The sequence below is a fragment of the Bison bison genome, unplaced genomic scaffold (assembly GCF_000754665.1).
Source record: "Bison bison bison isolate TAMUID 2011002044 unplaced genomic scaffold, Bison_UMD1.0 scf7180017864118, whole genome shotgun sequence".
Lineage (NCBI taxonomy): Eukaryota > Metazoa > Chordata > Mammalia > Artiodactyla > Bovidae > Bison > Bison bison.
Genome location: NW_011494690.1, coordinates 4,224,677 through 4,246,788, shown reverse-complemented (window position 1 = coordinate 4,246,788; position 22,112 = coordinate 4,224,677). Strand labels below are relative to the sequence as shown.

General features: G+C 38.0%; 1 protein-coding gene across 7 annotated transcripts in view; it reads right to left on the bottom strand.

The window, feature by feature from the left end:
• CEP152 (centrosomal protein 152kDa) overlaps nucleotides 1-22,112 on the bottom strand; it is a 102,217-nt gene that overhangs the window by 74,783 nt on the left and 5,322 nt on the right. For 4 of the 7 annotated variants that reach the window (XM_010839529.1, XM_010839531.1, XM_010839532.1 and 1 more), the window contains exons 2-8: nucleotides 18,156-18,249; nucleotides 7,205-7,308; nucleotides 6,907-6,979; nucleotides 6,550-6,828; nucleotides 5,301-5,466; nucleotides 2,253-2,396; nucleotides 1,014-1,153 (exon numbers count right to left, since the gene is read on the bottom strand). In XM_010839529.1, coding sequence (XP_010837831.1) covers nucleotides 1,014-1,153; nucleotides 2,253-2,396; nucleotides 5,301-5,466; nucleotides 6,550-6,828; nucleotides 6,907-6,979; nucleotides 7,205-7,308; nucleotides 18,156-18,242 — 993 coding nt within the window. In that variant the 5' untranslated portion in view covers nucleotides 18,243-18,249. The remainder of the gene's footprint in view (nucleotides 1-1,013; nucleotides 1,154-2,252; nucleotides 2,397-5,300; nucleotides 5,467-6,549; nucleotides 6,829-6,906; nucleotides 6,980-7,204; nucleotides 7,309-18,155; nucleotides 18,250-22,112) is intronic. The other 3 variants (XM_010839530.1, XM_010839534.1, XM_010839535.1) reach the window with 1 other exon arrangement.

Genomic DNA, 22,112 nt, shown 5'->3' with positions numbered 1-22,112 from the left:
ACTAATCAAAATCCCAACAAGACTTTTTATAAAGCATGGGAAGTTGATTTGCAAGATCTAGAAGGAAAAGTGTAAAAAAGAGCTACTAAATATTTTAAGAATTTGTAAGGGTAGCCCTTGTTTATCAGATTTCAAAACACAAAATAAAACTATACTTGTGATAATATCAGAGCAGGAAAAGAGAAATATGTAAGAAAAAAAAATTCAGAGGTTAGGTCAATTTTGAACACCATAACTCACTCACCATGTACTGACCACCTATAATGTACCAGGCTCTGGGCTTATGTGGTGAGGTTACTAAGATGAGGGCAACCCGTTCTGGCCTTCAAGATTATTCTAGATCTGTTATAACAGATGTGATCAACCGACTTGAGGAAGAAAACAGGAAGACTTTAGAAAAGCCTTGAGCAGGGGCTTGTTAATCAAATAGCAATGTGCTGAGGAGAGGGCATTCCAGTGAAGAGACAGCACATATGAGTACATAAAAACAGACTATTGAGTTTAAGAGTGAGAGAAGAGAAAGGCAAGGATCAGATGGTCATCCTGACACCCTGTTTCATCCCACAAGTGAAGCAGGGTCATTGAAAGACTTTAAGTAAGGGAAAGACATAACTAGAACTGTGCTGCAGAAAGATTACTCAGATGGCCAGATGAGAGAAGAGAAGGGGTAAAAGATTAGAGACTACATACGAGACTTCTGCAACAGACGATAAAATACTGAACTAGGGACGTGTGGACAGAAATGAGGAGACTCAACACAACATAGTGGCTGACTAGACAGAGGAACACAGAAGCTGAGCTCTCCTCCAGATTTCTGGTGCATAGATGACTAGGTGAATGGGAGACCCATTCCTCCAAGGAAAGGGAAAGAAATGCAAACTGACTTATGGGAGAAGAATGTGTAAACTTCAAAGTTTTCCCAAATTTAGTCCCACAAAACAAAACATTAAGCAACTAAGATTTCATTGTAATCGACAACTTTTTATCGTAAATAATGAAGATCAAATATTTACCTGTTCTTCGTTGACTTTTAATGCTTGTATTTGGGTCTCCAGTGCTTTTATTTGTGCTTCAAGCTGTATTTCTCTTTCTTTTCCATTCTGAAAAAGTTTCTGTGATTCTCGAAGGCTGAGGGCCAAACCATCCTTTTCATCTAGAACATTAAAAAATTGTATATAAGTAATATGTTACTGCAGAGGGATCCTAATTGCCACAATCTATCAAATATCAGATCTTTATCACATATAAATGTTGCTGCATTTAATTCAGTTCAGATAATGAACTTCACTTGATTTGGAGAAAATTAGAAAAGCTTCAAAAAAAGAATGTGAGTGACATCAAAAAATTTTTTTTTTTTACAGAACAGCAACCGCTCTCTTCAAAAATCTTATTGTATCCCTTTAGGGACCAAAAGATCCCCTAAAAAATCATTTCAATATCTGTTACTTGAGAAGCTACACAGATATGACAAGCCCCTGCTGATCAAAGAAATAATCTGAGGAAAAATTACTTTTTATACATACTTTCAATGACCTCATAAATTCACCTAGTCTTTCATTCTTCCCACATACTTTACTGTAACAGTTCACAAGTTCTTCTCTCAAAATAAATTTCATGAGCATTACAAAAAGATCTTTTCACTATCAATTAAGTTTGATATAAGCTGGAGTTCGGTCACAAAATTATTCTACAAATGAGAGTTCAACACTGACCAAAACTACAGAAAGCACAAAGAGTGAGCAATTATAATCTGAAATCTGTGTTTACACTCCGCTTCTCCCAGAAATGACCACATTTTCTCCTTGGCACTCTCAAAGCAGTTCAGGATCACTAACTCTTACTTGGATTGAAATGTTATGCTAATTCATAGGCCCAGAAAACATACTGCAAACTAAACATAAGTCTCTCTGGGAACTGGAATACTTTATCCAATGTAAACTACATAAGGAATCGACAGCTTTTTGAGATGGAATACTATCAGCATATTTATATAATGTTCTCTGATTCTATTAGTCTAATAGAATAGAAAAAAGGTGGAAAAAATGAGGACCTCAAAATGTATGTTCTGGAAAGAAGTCCAAGGCAATGTGTCAAAAGTCCTAGATTTTTGTTTTGCTCTGACTGATTCCTCGTGAGCCCTTCATCAAGTGCATCAAATCTCTATGCTTCATATTTAAAATGAGGTTACTAGAAACAAGCTATCTAGCTCTACGGACCTCAAACACAACAGCACCCAACACTTGTCTTCTTACCTTTGGTTATCAGAAGCTGATGATTCAGAAACCTAACTTGACGTTCACTTTCATCTAACTTTTCAACTAAATTGTCCAGTTGTCTCTCTTTAGCTTTGTTAAGAACCTGAAGTTGAATAATCTGCATATTTTCTGCAGAGTCTGCTTGGGAATTAAAGACAATTTATTAGATAAAAACATCAAAATATAAATTTGTGGTCATTTCGGGCAATGTTTTATCAAACTGCAAATACAACTTAGGGTATCCTGAAATGAATTCAGGAGATTGTGACTAGCATTTTTAATAAACAATGTTACCAAGCCAAAAACTTGGGTCTGCTCACCTGCACACAGTAAAGCCAATCTACTGACACCTGGTTGTAGTGAAGGCAAGTGCAGTGTTTAAGGGGCCATTTAAGGAGTTTGAGCTTTTTAAGCCTCAGGTGTCCAGGACTTCTCTTACTGCACCTTATCATAAATGCCGCACTTCCCTGGTGGCTCAGGAAAGAAACTGCCTGCAATGCAGAAGACCTGGGCTCAAGCCCTGAGGTGGGAGGATCCCCTGGAAAAGGGAATGACAACCCACTCCAGTATTCTTTCCTGGAGAATTCCATGGACAGAGGAGCCGGGCGGACTACAGCCCATGGGGTCACAGAGAGTCAGACACGACTCAGTGACACACTTTCACACTTTTTCCTTCATCACAACCAGGTGTTGGTTAGATTGGCTTTATTGAAAGCAGGCAAGAAGGTCCAAATTTTGGTTTGGTAATAACAAGACAGAATATGATTGGAGTGTATCATGTAGCATAAATAAGTATTACTATGTGAAACTTATTTATACAATATTTATATAAATATTGTAGACCTCATTACAATGCAAAAAAAAAAGTACTTCTTACTCCATGGTCACTGCCAGGAAAGTCTGAAAAGTCACTAGTTAATGCATACCTCTGAATCACTACCATTTGGGCTAATGAAAAATAAGTATATACCAATGACAATGGAATAGAGTTCCAAGCTCTCATTAAGTTGAAAAACAGAAGTACATCGACTTCTATAAAACCATTTTCAAAGAAAATTTCTAGATATCCTTCTCAAAATATTTTATTTTAAGCAAGAATGAACTCATTTATACTGGCAAATAACTGCTGAATTAATAAATTAAAAAATAGATTAATAAAAAATTTTGAGGTCTTCTTTCAGAAATAAAGTCATTTTAAGGACCACTTAAAAATCACTTGGGGAGAAAAAGAAAAAAGTGATTCGCAGAAGCAGGATAATCTTTCAACTACACAATGATGAATATTTTCCTATAAGAACAATGCTACTATTTGCTAACAAATAAAACAGTCTTCTTCTTTTTTAAAAGAGATATGGTTGAAACCCCCAACTGAAGGCTGAAAACTCTGCTATAACGCTAAGTCACTTCAGTCGTGTCCGACTCTGTGTGACCCCACAGACAGCAGCCCACCAGGCTCCCCCATCCCTGGGATTCTCCAGGCAAGAACACTGGAGTGGATTGCCATTTCCTTCTCCAAAGCAGGAAAGTGAAAAGTGAAAGTGAAGTTGCTCGGTCATGTCCGACTCTTCGAGACCCCATGGACTGCAGCCCACCAGGCTCCTCCGTCCATGGGATTTTCCAGGCAAGAGTACTGGAGTGGGGTGCCACTCTCTTCAAACTCATTTTTTTAAACTACTAAGAACCTATAATCACTAAATTCAGCACTACCATTAAGTTGGTTAACTCTCTGATGTCAAATTTAGGCAAATGTGTAACTAACAAAAAATGAATCAACTGGATAAAAATGCAGATTGTTAAGGAAGTGATGAAAGTGATATATGCAAAATGACCAGGCAATATAAATGTAACCGAACACAGCAGAACTGAAAGAATAACATCAAGGTGTCAGGCCACCGTTGTGACGTCTATTTACTTAACCCCAAAAGTTATGCCACACACACTGTCCACCTCCTCATCTCTTCATTCCACAAAACCTTAGGAACAGAGAGAGGTTGCCCACATATTTGCTGTCAGCTCACTGGGGGAAAAGGTGTCCCTTGCAACTATCCTAGAGCCTGAGCATAAGATGGAAGCAGCACCACGAAGTTAGGGCACTAGAGTTCAGTTTTCTCTTTGGTGCATGCAGCCCAGGAAACCCAGAATATCTGATATGACTTTTCCCCCCACTTCTTAAATGTAATACAAAAACAACACTTGTGTTCGCATTCTAGAATCACACTGGCTCTTCAGCAATAACTAGAAGTTATTTCACATGCCAGAGAGTAGGATGACAAACGTTGGATGTATGAAAACAAAGATTCAGATTAGTCAAGTTTGGTTTTTAGTTCTGAATGTTCGGATCTCCTCAAAATTCCCTAGTGGCACTTTTACCGATACATATACTATTCAAAAGAAAATTTTTTAGCAAGTGTCACAGGACTAAACCTGAGATGTAACTCTAGTTTTCATTCTGAGTATACAGTCATTTATATCAAAGTTGTCCATTTATAACCAAAGTTGTCCACAGTAAAACTCTAAAAACCGAAAGAAAAAATTAAGATAATGGTTGACTTACTAAATTACATTTCTATAATGAAAAAAATCTAAGATTGAAAAGAAAACTACATTTCATTTTCCAATTTAGGCTTCTGTTAAGAAAGATATGCTATATGAAGCTAATTAAGTCTTAACCAAATAGAATGACTGAAATATACACCTGAGAAAATTTCTGTTAATTTTTCATTAAGGGAAATTTCAAATACATAAGAAAGTAGAGAAAAGACTACAGTGAACTCGATGAAACCATCACCTAGATTCAACAATTGTGAACTCATGGCCAGTCTCACTTTATCTACATCCCCATGCAAACTTACCCCCCAACAACATGATATTTGAAGTCAATTCTAGACTTCATGTCAGCTTATTCAAACTTCAGAATATATCTTTTAAAACTGGACTCTTTTCAAAAATTTTCATTATCTTCCTTAAAATCATAATTCTTGAACATGCTCCAAGTGCTCAAAGTTCTCCAAATAGGCGGTGAAGAAATTTAAACTTGATACCTACTTTCATTAGCTCCTAAAAATTGCTGTTGCAGGCCTTCAAATGTGTCGCTTTCTGCAGTATCCTGGGCTGGTGAGCCATTATTCTGGGCAGAAGACTGAAAAGGTTTATATGTCACTTTATATGATTCCAGAGCTTGACAACTAGGACCTTGTGACATGCCAAATTGCTATTACAAGGTGAGAGACAAAGTTGACAATTAGGATTTGCTCTTTTCTTCAAAAATTATCTGAATGAGACAACTTGTTGTAAAACTTAATGGTGGTACAATTACAAATTTTATATCTCTCTCTCTCTCTGCTTAAAAATAGCACTTACTGTTACTTAGTAAAGTTCATATAAAGTCTGAAATATGTAATTTCACACACTTTAGTTGTACTTCTGAGCATATAATATTACCAATTCCATAAATAACATTCAAGAATTCCAGTGAGATTGTATATAATAAACATTTAAGAATAATTTAGAAAACACATCTATGCAATAACGTGTAATACAATGACTCATGTAATAAATAGTAACTTTTGTGGGATGAATAACATTTTATAGAGAAGTAAGGGGAAACTAAGTAAGTAAGGGGGAAGTAAGGGGAAATGACACCTTAAAACAACCAAAAACTTATCCTGTCATCAGGTAACACAGAATATCTACTAGTGAAATGAGGCATTCATCGTCATTGAGAAAATCTAAGCAGCAGCTAACTGTATCCTAAGGTCTTATTCATCAAACTCTCCAGAGGCAGAGGGGGAAAGTATTTCTTTCCTTAACATTCATCCTGTCTATTGCTGTATCATCACAACAGATAATCATCTTTGAAGTATTTGATGCAAAATTTGTGATAAGGGTGATGAGCTAGATGATCAAGGTAACTGACTGGTCTCATGTAGGTGATTAACCATTTTTAAACTCCATCAGGGTACCTGAACATAGCTTTTCACTGGAGCAGAGTTAATGGTAGAAGCCAGAAGCCTCAGTAGACAAAGGTGGCCATTCTTTGACAGACTTAACTTTTCATGTTTAATTATTTCCATGAAGTCTCTATTTTAAAATTCTCATTTAAGATGATTTAATTAGACTGTAAAGAGAAAACTGCACGACTAATTCAGCATGAGGCTGAATAAATGCACCCTCAGCACTATTTGTACTTAAATGTTACTACTGCACTTTTCACAAACATTTCTTAATCACACACACACAGCAACTGTGTGTACACACATACACAAATTTCTTGAAAGTCAAGTTTCTACAATACCTGAAAATGATTCCTTTGAGTATCTGAAAATGTAATTACATTGGTTGGTTGGCTATTAAATTCCTGCTTCTGACTGTTGGTATATGGCCTAAAGTTTTCAGGAAGGTGATATAAATCAGTCTGCTCATATTTACTCGGAGGACTATAACCACTTCCGCCTTCATCTCCACCTCCTTCAGGATGGTAGACAGGATGCTGGTCTTCAGTTCTACTTTGATTGTCTTCCCAGCCATTGCCACTTTTCTCTCCAATGCATATATCCCGAATCTCATTATAGGCCTATTAGATAACAAGAGTAAGAGAAAAGTACTAAGATCTATTCCCACCCTCAAAGTCAAGTTCATGCCAGATACTTACATTTACATTTGGAGGTTTAGGCAGCACTTGATGCTCAGTCCAGTTCATCTCCAATTGCTCAGAATGATGTGTGCTTGAGAAAAATCAGTATTTTAAATTAGAGCCTATCATCTATTTGGACAGAGACACCATAGAGAACCTCAAGATTTTAACATGGGTGCCCTCCAAATTTTACCTAAAGGATTAAGAAGTAGTCTACAATTTTACAATCATATCTGTTATTACTGCCTGCAGGCTATCTAAAGAAAAAAACTCAAAGCATTGTGATATACAAACGCAAGGGGTTTCAGGTCCTTACTTTTCCTCTCTGCCGTCCTCGCTGCAGTCCGAATAGTGAAGTTCGGGGGAAGACAGGTCATCATCCAGCATATCGTGAGGCAGGTCTGTGAGTAACTGCTGCAACTGAGACAGGAAGGTCAGCGTCAATACAACACTGGCTTAGACCCAAGATACCAAACCAAAGTTGCCTTGGCACCAGTGATTTTGACTGTAGAAGTCAAAGAATTTCCTAATTTCTCTATGTAATAAAGGTCTTAAATTCCACCGGAATGATATTCATCAGTTCACTTGGGGGAAGGGGAACACATAAATATCAGGATTCATATTGGAAGGTATCTTTTTTATCTTTTTCTAGAGGTCTTAGATTCAGATACACGTACAGCAGGAAAGCTTTTAAAACTTCTTTTAGGCAAACACAGCAGGTCATAATAATGGCACCATCACTGCATCATGTTATCCGGGGGGCAGATCTGAGTCTCAGAATCCTGTTCTACCAGTAATCAGACCTGGAGGACTTGGCAATCAGACACCCTCCTGGGAATCTGAGTGGCCAGATGCACTGTACCCAGGTGGTGGTAACAGCCGCAGCAGCTGGTGGCCCTGGAAGCCCTTAGAAGCGCCATTGATATGAGGGAAACCTCTTGGGGAGTAACTAATTACTAGAGAGCCATCCAATTCCAATGATGAAAAGATACACAATGCTTGGCTCTTATAAACAGTTGAGTAGAAAGAAGGCTGTAAGCTTCAGGTTTTTATGGATACAGTACTCTCAAAAATATAACTAAAACTGACAAAAAAGCACATGATTTTGCTCTCCAATTTTTTTTCCAGAAAAATCACATCTTTAGCATTCTGCCTTATAAGAACTAGATAAATTCACTCAAGTTCCAAGATCAACTGTGACAAAGAGACAAATGAATTATCTAATTTGTTGAATTTCAATATCTGTAAATGTCTTCAAATCCCAATATAACGACTTAAAATTTGTAATAATCAGAAGATTCAAACATTATGTTACTAAAGGGTCAAAGGACTGCTTATAATGACTTCTCTTTAAACCTAAGCATCAGTTAGATTATTAGTAAATTGACCGAGTCCTCCAGAGTATATAAATCAATCCCATAAAATTATGTAATATATCAGTTTTAAAGACATTAACACTCTATAAAAATCCGGAAGAAAAAAATGAGAAGTTGCTTAGTCTATGGCAGGTTTTTTCCCCTACTTCTCTGCATTAGAATGAAAGAAAGGAAGTATAGCTATAAAACATATCTGAGTATTACATTTATAATTTAAAAGATATTCTTAAAATGCATATGGTAAAAGTTAAATAAAATTATCCTAAGAAATGTCTGAAAAGAATGCCCCAACTGTTAACAGAGTTTTGGTGAAGTCAAACTTGGGAATGGAATGGGGTATGTGAGGTGGGGAAGGGGGACACTTCTTCACCCACATACATATTTCTAACATTGAGTGGATTGTTTATTTGAAGGTGTTCTCAATACATTGGTTTCTCTAAAAATGAAGTAAGAGAAAACTATTCTATTCCAATGAAAAGTTATCTTGATGGAACTGATATTAACGATCAGGAGCTTGACTTATTGGCCACCTGCTCACATAGGTAACTGAAAAATCATTTTGTGAATTAGCCATATCAGAGTTGACCTAAAGATATAAAGAATAACAAACACTAAGAGAGAACACATCAGTATAGTAGGATACCACAATGGGACTCAAGAGAAAGGTGGCAAAGTGATTTTACAAGGACAAAATTCACAGAAAAAAGCACCTACGAGAACTTGAAGGAAAAAGACTGTACCCACATATAACACAGGGAATAAAACCAAAATAAATGTTTTATACTTAAATCAAATAAGGACTCCTATAAAGAAAAAACATTTTCTTCTAAACCTTCAATGAGGTTCAAGTACACAGCCTTATAATTCAGAAAAACCTTAATAGGAACATCTAAACAGTACAATTTCCACCCCCTCCCATAAAGATAGAAAAAGCTACACAATAATTAAGCAGTTCTTATAGCTTTCTTTGCAACACCACAAAATTAACAAAACTGGCATCCATGGAAGAAAATTAATTTGAGCATAAGCAATTAAGTTCCTCAAAATGCTTCTGGATCCATAGGTAAACTTGTCAAGTAGCAAAACATCCCTACTGTATCTAGTGTTTTAGAAAATATTTTACAAAATGTACTAACAATTTTAAATCATTTCATTCACTTTCAAAAAATTTCTCAAGATCTTTGTTATAGCTGGGCTATAATTCTTGGCTCCATAACTTTGAGGACAGAGAGGTTAAATGAGCTTCCCAATAAGGCCATTCAGGAACAAAATACCACCTGCCCCAGGCTTCCATTCCTGGGATCAAAGGGTGCCCTCCTCATACAACTGTCAAATAGATTTTGCTTTTGAACCCTGTGCCATAAAACACAAAATTTTCATATCAACGTATGCGTGTTACCCAACAGAAAATTTTAGAAACTGTAAAATTTCCTCATTAAAGATCCACCCAACTACCAAATACAGATTCAAGAACAAAGTAACAATCCTTATAAACGGCAAGACCTAATTCCCCTTACTACTTCCAAATGTGGAAGTGATACTGTCTTTTGGTCGCAAATACAATCCTCTTAGTGGGATATGATTGAGTTATCAACTGAGTTTAATAATTAAAGAGATACTTTCCCTAGAAAAAAGATAATTTGCATTGCTAAGACCCCTACTGAAATGCATTTTAAACTAGTCTATAAAATCCTCTCCCTTTACTAGCTCGTGTGTTTGTTCCTGCAAAAATTAAAAAAAAAAAATTATTTGAGGACATTTTACTCAAAGAACTTTAGCAACAAAACACTTTTACAATAATCTACAAAGAACAGCCAAAAAGCCTAGTTCAAGCGGAATGTAAAACAAGGAACATGTGAACCTTTTCTTAAGATTCTTCAGCTTAAATTAACTAAACAGACTGTCTTCAGAGTCTATAATCCTTGATATTCATGAAAGCAAGAGTTCTCAGATTACAAAGCATATAATACATCTTCTCCCCAGAGGACAGCAGCAAATGGAGTGGACAACATTCATCTGCCTTCTGAACAAGCTGCCCAACAAGTACACTGATGAACCGATTTTGATATTTTTAAATATGAATTGTGAAATAATGTTTTCATGGATACACACTAAGTAGAATCCGCATCTTAGCCTCAGAGCCAAGTTATTAATAAAAACATCCCTGAAAAGGCCCAATATGGGACTGACAAAGGGCCAAATAACTTGGCAGCTGGAGCTTTAGTCTATGAATTACACTACATGAAAAATTTTTTTTAATCCTTTCCATTAGGTAAAACAAATTTTATAATCTTAATGGGGAAGACTTTGCCTAGATTGCCACACATCTGTAAAAGAAACACGGCAACAACATTTATTAGACAAATATCAGCGACATTGCAAGTGACACAAAATAGAACTTTAGGCCTGGAAGGAACACCGGAGACCCTCCAAGCCAAATCTCTCCTACAGGTGAGCACGATGAGGCCGAGAGCAGGTGAGGGGCATGCCCACGAAAGCAAGAGTTACAGCCCTGGGCCGGCAGGGGAACCTGAATCTCTCCATTTCCATTCCTATCTTCTACATGCCATTCAGTTGGCCACTGGAAGACATAGTCCTACCTGTTTGCATACAAGTGAGTGTCAGCCAGAGTTCAGTGTTTTTGTTCCCACTGTGACAGTTCCTGAAAAATACCTATATATTATGGGAAACACTTCAAAGGCACCATCTAGATAAAGTATTTGTTGTTGTTTAGTCGCTAAGTCATGTCTGACTCTTCTGTGACACTATGGACTGCAGCCTGCCAGGCTCCTCTGTCCATGGGATTTCCCAGGCAGTCCTACTGAGTGGGTTGCCATTTCCTTCTCCAGGGGAGCTTCCCGACCCAGGGACTGAATCCAGGTCTCCTCACTGGCAGGCAGATTCTTTATCACTGAGTCACCAGGAAAGTCCCAGATAGAGTGTAAGAAATTGCTAAAGGAAAACAAAATGTAATATGAACAACAACAAAAAAAACACAATATGAACACTCCACTATTTGTTTCTTTGCTTCACTTAGGTGATGACAAGAAAATTGCACTAAATAAATCAAAGAATATAAAATGCAAACAAATGCTAGCTTTACAACTCCCCCTAGTGGAGACAAAACATCAAAAATGTATCCATAAGTAATCAAACAAGGCAGTTAAAAGTAGAAGAATGGCCTTGTGATGGAAACAGTCTTTAAACTATACCATTCAAGCTCAATTGAGCTTACTATTCTCCAGAGAAGTACCTGTATTAAAACCAAGAGGGACTCAAATCTGTATTCCCAGGTACAAGTTTCTGTCTGCCATCTGCTACTCAAACCACTTATCTTTCTACTCAAGATCACTTTCCAGGTTTTGAATACATCATCACTAAGTGAATGATCATCAGCAAGTATTATCTTGATAAGCACAAATTACTAATTCCTTCTACCCCAAACCACAGGCTCCAAAATATATACCTGTGTGAGTTACAGTCGCTCAGTCGTGTCTGACTCTTTGCAACCCCATGGACTGTAGCCCACCAGGCTCCTCTGTCCATGGGGATTCTCCAGGCAAGAATACTGCAGCGGGTTGCCATTCCCTTCCCCAGAGGATCTTCCCAACCCAGGGATTGAACGCACATCTCCTGCACAGCAGGCAGATTCTCTACCACTGAGCCATAGGACAACCAAACAATAATCGCAGAACTACTTCTGGTGACACTGAAGAAAGTACACGCCAGCTCCAGCAAAATGGCAATCTACCTTAAAGCACATGTGGCTTTACCAGTAACTCTGGGGCTTTCAGCAACCATGACAACAACAGCAACAACTATATCTCTGTAATATTCCATGATGAAATTACATAGTGACTTTAGGTGGAAAATGTTTTGCAAAATCACACTGTTACATTTGTTGTTTAATTAACTTATATTAACTGCTTATATTAACTTATATTAACTGCTTATTTAACTTACATGCAGAGTACATCAAACGAAATGCTAGGCTGGATGAAGCACAAGCTGAAATCAAGACTGCCGGAAGAAACATCAATAACCTCAGATACACAGATGACACCACCCTTATGGCAGAAACCAAAGAACTAAAGAGCCTCTTAATTAAAGTGAAAGAGGAAGTGAAAAAGCTGGCTTAAAACTCAACATTCAGAAAATGAAGATCATGGCATCCGGTCCCATCACTTCATGGCAAATAGATGGGGAAACAATGGAAACAGTAACAGATTTTATTTTGGGGGGCTCCAAAATCACTGTAGATGATGATTGCAGCCATGAAATTAAAAGATGCTTGCCACATGGAAGAAAAGCTATGACAAACCTAGACAACATACTAAAAAGCAGAGACATTACTTTGCCAACAAAGGTCCATCTAGCCAAAGCTATAGTTTTTCCAGTATCATGTATGGATGTGAGAGTCAGATCATAAAGAAAGCTGAGTGCTGAAGAAGTAATGGTTTTAAACTGTGGTGTTGAAGACTCTTGAGAGTCCTTTGGACTGCAAAAGGAGATCAAACCAGTCAATCCTAAAGGAAATCAGTCCTGAATATTCATCGGAAGGACTGATGCTGAAGCTCCAATACTTTGGCCACTTGATGTGAAGAACTGACTCATTTGAAAAGACTCTGATGCTTAGAAAGATTGAAGGCAGGAGAAGAAGGGGACAACAGAGGATGAAATGGTTGGATGGCATCACTGACTCAATGGACATGAGTTTGAGTAGGCTCCAGGAGTTGGTGATGGACCGGGAAGCCTGGCGTGCTGCAGTCTGTGGGGTCGGAAAGAGTAGGACATGTCTGAGCGACTGAACTGAACATTTGCTGTTGTTGGTCAGTCAGCTAAGTTGTGACTGACTCTTTGTGACTCCATGAACTGTAGCACTCCAGGCTTCCTTGTCTTTCCAGTATGTCCCAGAGTTTGCTCAAACATATGTCAGTTGAGTCAGTGATACTATTGTTACATTGTGAATGAGTTAAGGAAAGAGTTTTTGAATTCTTCTTCTATAGACCAGCTTTACAAGTAAAAATTGCCTAGAATACTCTGGATGAGGTCTACTTAGTTGCAAGAAGGATAGCTACATCAGTAGTTCTCAAAGTAATGAACTCCAATAAGTTGTGAGGAAAGAGTGATATGAATATTAACTGACATGATAGCATAGCTCCATCATACTCTCACCCTCCCTCGCCTGTACTCTAATCCACTCTGTTCACTGTATAAGAGGTGGGGCTTCCAGTGAAACCCTGGTGAGGCTGTGGGTTATACGCTTGTCTGCTATGCCTTGGAACACAATGGCCAAACTTTTGCCAATATACCATTCAGAACTGTGGCGATTCAGAGATGATTATGGTGCCTTACTTTTCTGAAAACTTCTTGGAGTTTTTCTTTTTTTGTTTTCTCAAAATATGCGCTATCTGTGGTGGTCTGTGTCTTGAGATTCCACTGGTCCAACTGTCCTCTGAATATTGAAATCACTTTACTAAACTCTTTCCTTTTCCAAAGATTAAATGCACTTTCTCCATTTACTCTTCGACACAAACAAGGGAGGGAATAGAAACAGTAAAACCCAGAGCATCACTGTAGAGCTGCTAATTAGGATGGCATGGAGGCTGGAAGGTGACTGTGGCTTATTCATTGACCTATGGGCAAGTGTGGACAAAATCCCAGCTGATCCCAAAGTGTCAAAATCAAACGGCTTGGTAAAGCATGTTGTATCAGCAACTGGCCATTCATACGAGACGGTCAGAATCTCTAAGTGGTTATTGTGCCATTTACAGAGAGGGAAATCTCACAAGTCCTTAGCAAAGTAGCCCATGAGACAGATATGGCCTGCTTGGGACATCTTTAGGAATGTAAGCATTCCCCCTACACAAATGAACTGAATACAAAGTGATTCAGTTTGTAATGCACTGTGCATTAGCCGTGCATGTGTGTATGCTGCTCAGTCACGCCTGACTCCTCGCGGCCTCACGGACTGTAGCCTGCCAGACTCCTCTGTCCATGGGATTTTCCAAGCAAGAACACTGGAGTGGATTGCCATTTCCCCCTCCAGGGAATCTTCCTAACCCAGGGATCAAACCTGAATATCCTGCATTGGCAGGCAGCCCTGGGAAGCCCACTGCTAACACTCTAATCTGCCTGGCAATCCCAACCAGGCAGGCATGAAAAGATTATTCTCTTTTTTTAACTTCTTAAGACTTTAAACTATTCTGCTACTTGTAGGGTCAGGGAGACTGAGGATGTGGAAAGGTTTCTGGTATGAAAATGAACTTAGGTTTGATCAGGTGATTTATTATCTTTAACTCGCCATGACAAAGCTGGAATCAAGACTGCCAGGAGAAATATCAATACCTCAGATACGCAGAACCCACTCCAGTGTTCTTGCCTGGAGAATCCCAGGGACGGGGGAACCTGGTGGGCTGCCATCTATGGGGTCACACAGAGTCAGACACGACTGAAGCGACTTAGCAGCAGCAGCAGCAGATACGCAGATGACACCACCCTTATGGCAGAAAGCAAAGAAGAACTAAAGAGACTCTTGATTAAAGTAAAAGAGAGTGAAAAAGCTGGCTTAAAACTCAAGATTCAGAAAATGAAGATCATGACATCCGGTCCCATCATTTCATGGCAAATAGATGGGGAAACAATGGGAACAGTAACAGACTTTGGGGGCTCCAAAATCACTGTAGATGATGACTGCAGCCATGAAATTAAAAGACGCTTGCTCCTTGGAAGAAAAGCTATGACAAACCTAGACAGCATATTAAAAAGCAGAAACATTACTTCACCAACAAAGGTCCGTCTAGTCAAAGCTACGGTTTTCCCAGTACTCATGTGTGGATGTGAGAGTTGGACTATAAAGAAAGCTGAGCACCAAAGAATTGATGCTTTTGAACTGTGGTGTTGGAGAAGACTCTTGAGAGTCCCTTGGACTGCAAGGAAATCCAACCAGTCCATCCTAAAGGAAATCAGTCCTGAATACTCACTGGAAGGACTGATGCTAAAGCTGAAACTTCAATACTTTGGCCACCTGATGCGAAGAACTGACTCATTGGAAAAGACCCTGATGCTGGGAAAGATTGAAGGTAGGAGGAGAAGGGCAAAGGATGAGATGGCTGGATGGCATCACCGACACAATGGACATGAGTTTGAGTAGGCTCTGGGAGTTGGTGATGGACCGGGAAGCCTGGCGTGCTGCTGTCCAGCAAAGAGCTGGTCATGACTGAGCGATGAAACTGACCAACTGATGACAAAATATATATATGGCTGAATTTTTAGAAAAATTCTAAATTTTATTTTTTGCTGAAATTCTAACCTTTCTTCTTCCTTTGCAGCTGTTTTTTTAAAAAGGTAAAATACTTATTAATAAATATGAAACACTTTTTATTAACATTTGGATAACATTTAACATTCATTAACATATGGATGACATTTATTATCCATAGTAATCATGTTACAAAGTTAGCTAGCTATTTTCTTCTACTGTGCTAGAAACAATTACTCTCAAATACTTAACCTCTTAAGATCACCTTTTCCTCTGGAAATTCCCTACTCCAGCACATAATCTATCAAAGAATGATCCCAATGGCTATCTTCTATATCATCTAGAATTAACTGTCTCCTTAATCAATACCGCATTTAAAACTTTCACCACACAATACACCTGGCAGTAAGTTCTCTCTAATATCCTACCCACCATTTCCAATGAAAAAAATCACCTGTCAGGATTATTTTTTCTCTTCTTTAAAGTCTAGTATAATAATTACTCAAACTGATCCTCTCAAGAATCCCAGTAGCTAAATTCCAGTGAACTACCAAGGCCATCAAGGTCATGAAAACCTCATGCTGTGAGTTCAAAAAGTAACAGAAAACCCTCAACCCCATCTCTGCCACAACAATCGTTGTGAAGGCCCCTATCAAAATCTGGAAACCCTGGCAAAGGTCACAAACTCTAATGCCCTTGGCGACTTGGCAGAGAATTTACAAGAGTGAAGCTAATGGGTTCAAGGGCACAAGTTCATGTTTTGTTTTGTTTGGGGGTTGGGGGCACCATGGCCGGCCGGAATGGGAGAGCCACTGCTCAGCTCCAGCCCGCCTACTACTGTGTGCAGAAACAGGCCACATGTGGCCTATTTCAAGACAGGCCAGATACTCTGGACTGCTACATGAAATTCTCCAATCTTTAAATTTAGATTCAATTTTTCAAAAACACTGTGCAAACAAACAATACATATCTATAGACAAAATCCACCAAGCTGCCAGCTTTGTCTCTACCCTAATGCTATTGCCAGCCATGTGGGCAACTGACCCCATTCATTGCTTCCGATTAATACAAATGGCCCATGGTAACTACTAAAAATGATTATTTTACATATTGGGAAAGGGGTCATATCATGGAAGCAATCTAAGTGTCCACTGACAGATGAATGGTTAAAGAAGATTTATACAATGGTACATATACACAATGGAATATTAGCCATAAAAAAGAATGAAATAATGCCATTTGCAGCAACATGGATGGATCTAGAGATTATCATACTAAGTGAAGCAAGTCAGATGGTAAAAGACAAACATAATATCGCTTATATGTAGAAGCTAAAAAAATGATACAAAGGAATTTACAAAACAGAAATAGACCCACAGACATAGAAAACAAACTTATGTTTACCAAAGGGGAAAGGTGAGGAGGAATAAATTAGGAGTTTGGGATTAACATATATACACTACTATATGTAAAAGCAATAACCAAACAGGGGCCTCTTGTATAAAACAGAGAACTGTATTTAACATCTTATAATAACCTACAATGAAAAAGAATCTAAAAAAGAATCTAAGTATCTAAAAAGATAAATTACTTTGCTGTACACCTGAAACTAACACAACATTGTAAGTCAACTATAATGAATAAAAAATTTAAAAAACACTTGAAATAAAAAAAGAAAATGGGTCAGATCAACATTCAGTACAAAAACCTGTTATTATAGTCAATCAAGAAATCTGACTCAAACTAAAAACAATCATAACCATCAAACTGATTCCCACCGGCTGCTACTATTACTACTGGGCCAAGTATAAACACACTTACTCCTTTTCTCCTTAAATCTATTCGCCCAACACAGCACTCAGAAAGATCTTTCAAATATATAATCAGACATCACTTCCCTGCTTAAAATCCTCCACTGGCTTCCCACTACTCCTAGAAAAAAATACAAACATCTTCCCATGACATCCCATGATCTGGCACCTCTTCACCTGCCTCCACCACTAACCCCTTGCTCACACAATCCCAACACCACAGCCTTCTGGCTATTTTACAGATATGGAGGTTTCTCTTCTCAATTTCCAGGCTTAACACTTGTATCTTGGCCTAGAGTACTCCTTCTGGGCTTCAGTATCTCTGCTTCATCTCATGACTCAAGGCTCAGCTCAAACATTTCCTCCTCCAAGGGACCTTCCCAACTGGTTCCCAGACGGCTGCCTTAATATCACTATATTTTGTTTCCCTATCATTTATCAGTGCTAAATTATCACTCACACAAATTACTTGTTTATCATCTGCCTCCACTTAGGATGTGGAATACCTGAGGCAAAGAACCTTGCTGACTTGCCCATGCAAGTATATCTCTGCCTCCAAGATCAACCACTACCTCCTAAATGAAAAGATCTTAAAGAATCTAACCATTTAACTGATGGCATCATACACAGTTGTGTTTTATTCTTGTCTCAAAAAAAGGAAGCATTCCACTCATCTACCATTTAAAATGCCAATCAAGTTTCAGGGTAGGGGAAAAGAAGAACTATAAATCCTTTGAAATGACACAAAATTATATAATTTTGGTTAGAATATAAAACTGTTTAAGATTGGGCTTAGAATTCTTCTTCTGAATAACTTACCTCTTTCTCCCTTTCATAGTCTTCTTTGTCAAATTCTTCGTCTTCATTTTGTGTCTGCAGGGCCACACTGCCAAAGTCTAGTGACATGGTCCTTCTGCAGGAACAAAAAGATGCTTAGTTTTTAAACAGCCCACAAAAACTACTGCAAAGCAAACTACATAAGAGATGCCATACACAAAAAGACAGGTGTAGCCGGGGAGAAGCTATATGTAACTCACGCATGACAAGTGATCAGTATCCCAAATATCAATATAAAGAGAGTCCTTACAAATTAAATCATGATTCACAGAAAATAGGTATTATAACAGAAACTCATAAAAAAATGAAAAAATGCCAAAAGCTAATAAACCTATGACTAGACCTTTCTTGTGGTCTGGAAAACATAACTCAAAACAGTAAGATTTTTGTCCACAGACAAAAATAATAATAAACCATAGATATGCCCAAACATAACAATTTTAAGAATACACTCAAAGTTTCTAATTTGATGTATTAAATATGACACAGGTAGGATCCACCACAATTTGTTTCATTATTTTTTAAATATTCATTTGGCTGTGCTAGCTGTGGCATGTGGGATCTAGTTCCCTGACCAGGGATCGAACCTGAGCCCCCTGCAGTGGGAGAATGGAATCTTAACCACTGGACCACCAGGGAAGTTCTTATTTCATCTTTTGAATATCACCAGTACAAATGCCATGTTTTTCAGAAAGAGAGCCACTATATGCTGTGTTAATGACTGCTACCCAAAAAAACATTTACAACCTGGCAAACTCCACAGAGCACACAACAAAAATGTGTTAAATGTCCTGCTCTTAAGCTTGATCAAATCAGGTTCTAGCAAAAAGTACTCAGGAAAAACATAAGTGAAGGATGTGAAGCTATACCACTGTCCAAAAGCAACAGCAAGTGTTCCCTGGAGAACGGTCACTGCTGTGGCAGTAGGAGAATGGCCACTGCTGTGGCAGTAGGAGATGGGTTTTCAAGTACTTACGGTCAAAACACGGCTGATGGCTCAAATAATACTTAGGAATCCTAATAGTCCACAGAACCTACCCAGAATTTCAAAGCTCTGAAGAATCCTGACCAAAAAGCAGGCAGGCGTCATCAATTACATGGCCTAATACTGCCCTCTATTCAGTCCACTCATGTGTGTGCCAGTGAAATGCACTTTGATGTGAGCCTGGGCCACAGCTCATGGACTGCACTTTTCAGGCTCTAAACTGTCATTAAGTTGAAAGTGAAATGAGAAGCAGAGACTGGCAATCCAAACACATTTTACCATGAAGAACTTAGCTCCTGCATGTTAACAGTTGAGGACTAAGATCACAAACTTGTATGTAAGCCATGTAAGCTACTTTTATGTAGCTTTACAGCAAAAGCTATTCCACTTCATCAGATTAAAGGTGCCCTTGATTGTATAACAGTTTCGTTTGTACTGCTAAGAAAAAGATGTGGCCAATTAAATTATGACAAATCATTAATTTTAAAATGAGGTCCAACTTTGCAGATGTTAAAATATGAAAAGAAGGGAGCTCCCTGGCAGTCCAGGGGTGAGGACTCAGTGCTTTCACTGCTGTGACCCAGGTTCAATTCCTGGTCAAGGAACTAAGATTCTGTCAGCTGTGGGGAGCAGCCTTTAAGAAAAACATGAAAAGAAAATGTGCACATTAGAATAGATGAAATATGATTTTACACATGAACACAAATACAAATTTCAACGCTGATAATTCCCATAAGTCAAATTTTGTTTGTTTTTCAAGGACTGAATAGTATTTCTTGGCCAAGCTCTAATTTGTGGTTCACCTTCTTTACTCCTCTCCTCTCTGGTCCCTACAACCACCACATTCATTTCAACTTTAGGAATTCAAACTCCTCATGTCAACAAACCCTTCCAGCCTCTGCTTTTTAGACGAGACCTGCTCCTGTGCCAGGGCAACACAGAGGAAGGGACACGCACCCCTGTTCACTGAGAGGGAAAACAGACACTGAGGGTTCTCCACTCAGCAGCTACAAGAACCCTCTGTATACCAGCAGAAGATGGAGACCTGACTATGGGGCCGAGGCTAGAGTTTAGCTGAAGTGGTAAGGGGAAAACACGCACACAAGCAAGCTCATGTCTCCAGGGACTTTACTTCAGGTGACCATCAAGTTCACTAAAGACAGTAGAAATACTATAGATAACAGATAATGAATTATTATAGATAATAGATAATGAAAGTACAACCCCCTTTAAATCCTGGCACCTTAAAAGAAATGTAGTTAAGCTGGACCTTAAAGACTGATTTGTCCAGACAGATATAATCTTTCCTGCTTCTAATTTTTATATTTTCCACCTTTTCCTGAATTTTATACTTAAACCCAGAATACAAAATTTGGATTAACTTCTCTTTTATTAGGTAAAAGGACAGAAGGTTTTGTTTTGGGGGTGATTTTTACCCTTCACTAACCTGCCATCAACTCCTGTTGAACACTGAAAAAGAACATTGAGATTTACAAGAGCCTGTTGCTAAATATAGCTATTAAAAAAAAAACAACTACTTTTTCTCGAAGAGTTAATAGATAAGTGAATTCTACAAGGTATTTCCAAGTGAAGAAAATGTAAAAGACACAACTGTCTTTTTCTGAATGGTGTTTTAAATCCAAACCATATCATAAAGAAGAAATTTTTGAAACCATCTGAAAGAATAAATCTCCACTGGGGAAGAAAAGGTACAAATTAGCTTTCCTTCTGAAAAGTGCAAACTGTCAGAGACCATAAGAAACTGTTTTAGGCATAAAAGTATATTTGATAAACTTACTTTGGCATTAAAAAAAATGACTAAAAAGATCATTAGTGTTTTAATTAAAATGTAAAATAAAAGCTAATGTGTTTCTTCTGCATAGTAATCATATACTAATTACCTCTACCAGAGGCTTTAATATTCAGAACAATAAAAGAAGTTGCTTTAAAAAAACAGCAAGATAATAAATTCAGAAGCCATAAAGAGGAAAAACTTGACAGAAACTTCACCAGAAAAAAAAAAAAAAAAATTTGTATGTAGCAAAAACAATCATTAGCAAGTCAAATATGTTTATATATATATATATATATATAAAGATAAAATAATAGTAATGAGAAAAATACTTGCAAAATGTAAGACAAAGTACCAAAATACAATTCCCACAAAGAAATGAGAAAGAAGACTTCCCTGGTGGTACAGTGGATAAGGATCTGCCTGCCAGTGCAGGGCACATGGGTTCAATTCCTGGTCCAGGAAGATCCCACAGGCTGCCAAGCAACTACACCCATGGGCCACAACTACTGAAGCCTGCGCTCTGCAACAAGAGGAGCCCCCACAACGAGAGAAAGCCCATGCACAGCAACGGAAACCCAGCACAGACAAAAAAGAAATCAAACAGCTCAGACTAAAATGGACAACTGATGAAACATGGTATTCAACCACTACTGGAAAACTTCCATTACACCTAGTGGTGGCTATTTTATAGGAAATAGGCATCCTCATCAATTGCTGATGAAAGTGTGAATTGGGGACACTGTCTTGAAAACTATCAATATATCAAAAAGAGCATTTGCCCTAGCAAAAGTACTTCTGAATAAATTTGGCATCAGTGCGTCACTAATAAAAATAATGAAGGATTTCTCTATACTTTAATCATTAAAAAAAATCAAGATGCAGAGTATGTGTACAGGACTTTTTTTTTAGTAGCAAGCTGGTTAATACTTTCTTCTTAAGTAACTTCTTTTCTGAACCTATTACCAAGACTGTTCTGTCATATGTCCCACTTAGTACTCATCTGGTTGTCCCTGGTTGTTTTCTTTTCCCTCCTTGCAATGACAAAGATCAATGGATGTTTAATTGCATGAAATATTAAAAAGCTAAAGCAGCATTGTTTTTGCCTCATCTTATAGGCACTCTAAAGGCAGAATTATTAAAATCTATCTCCCGCACACTT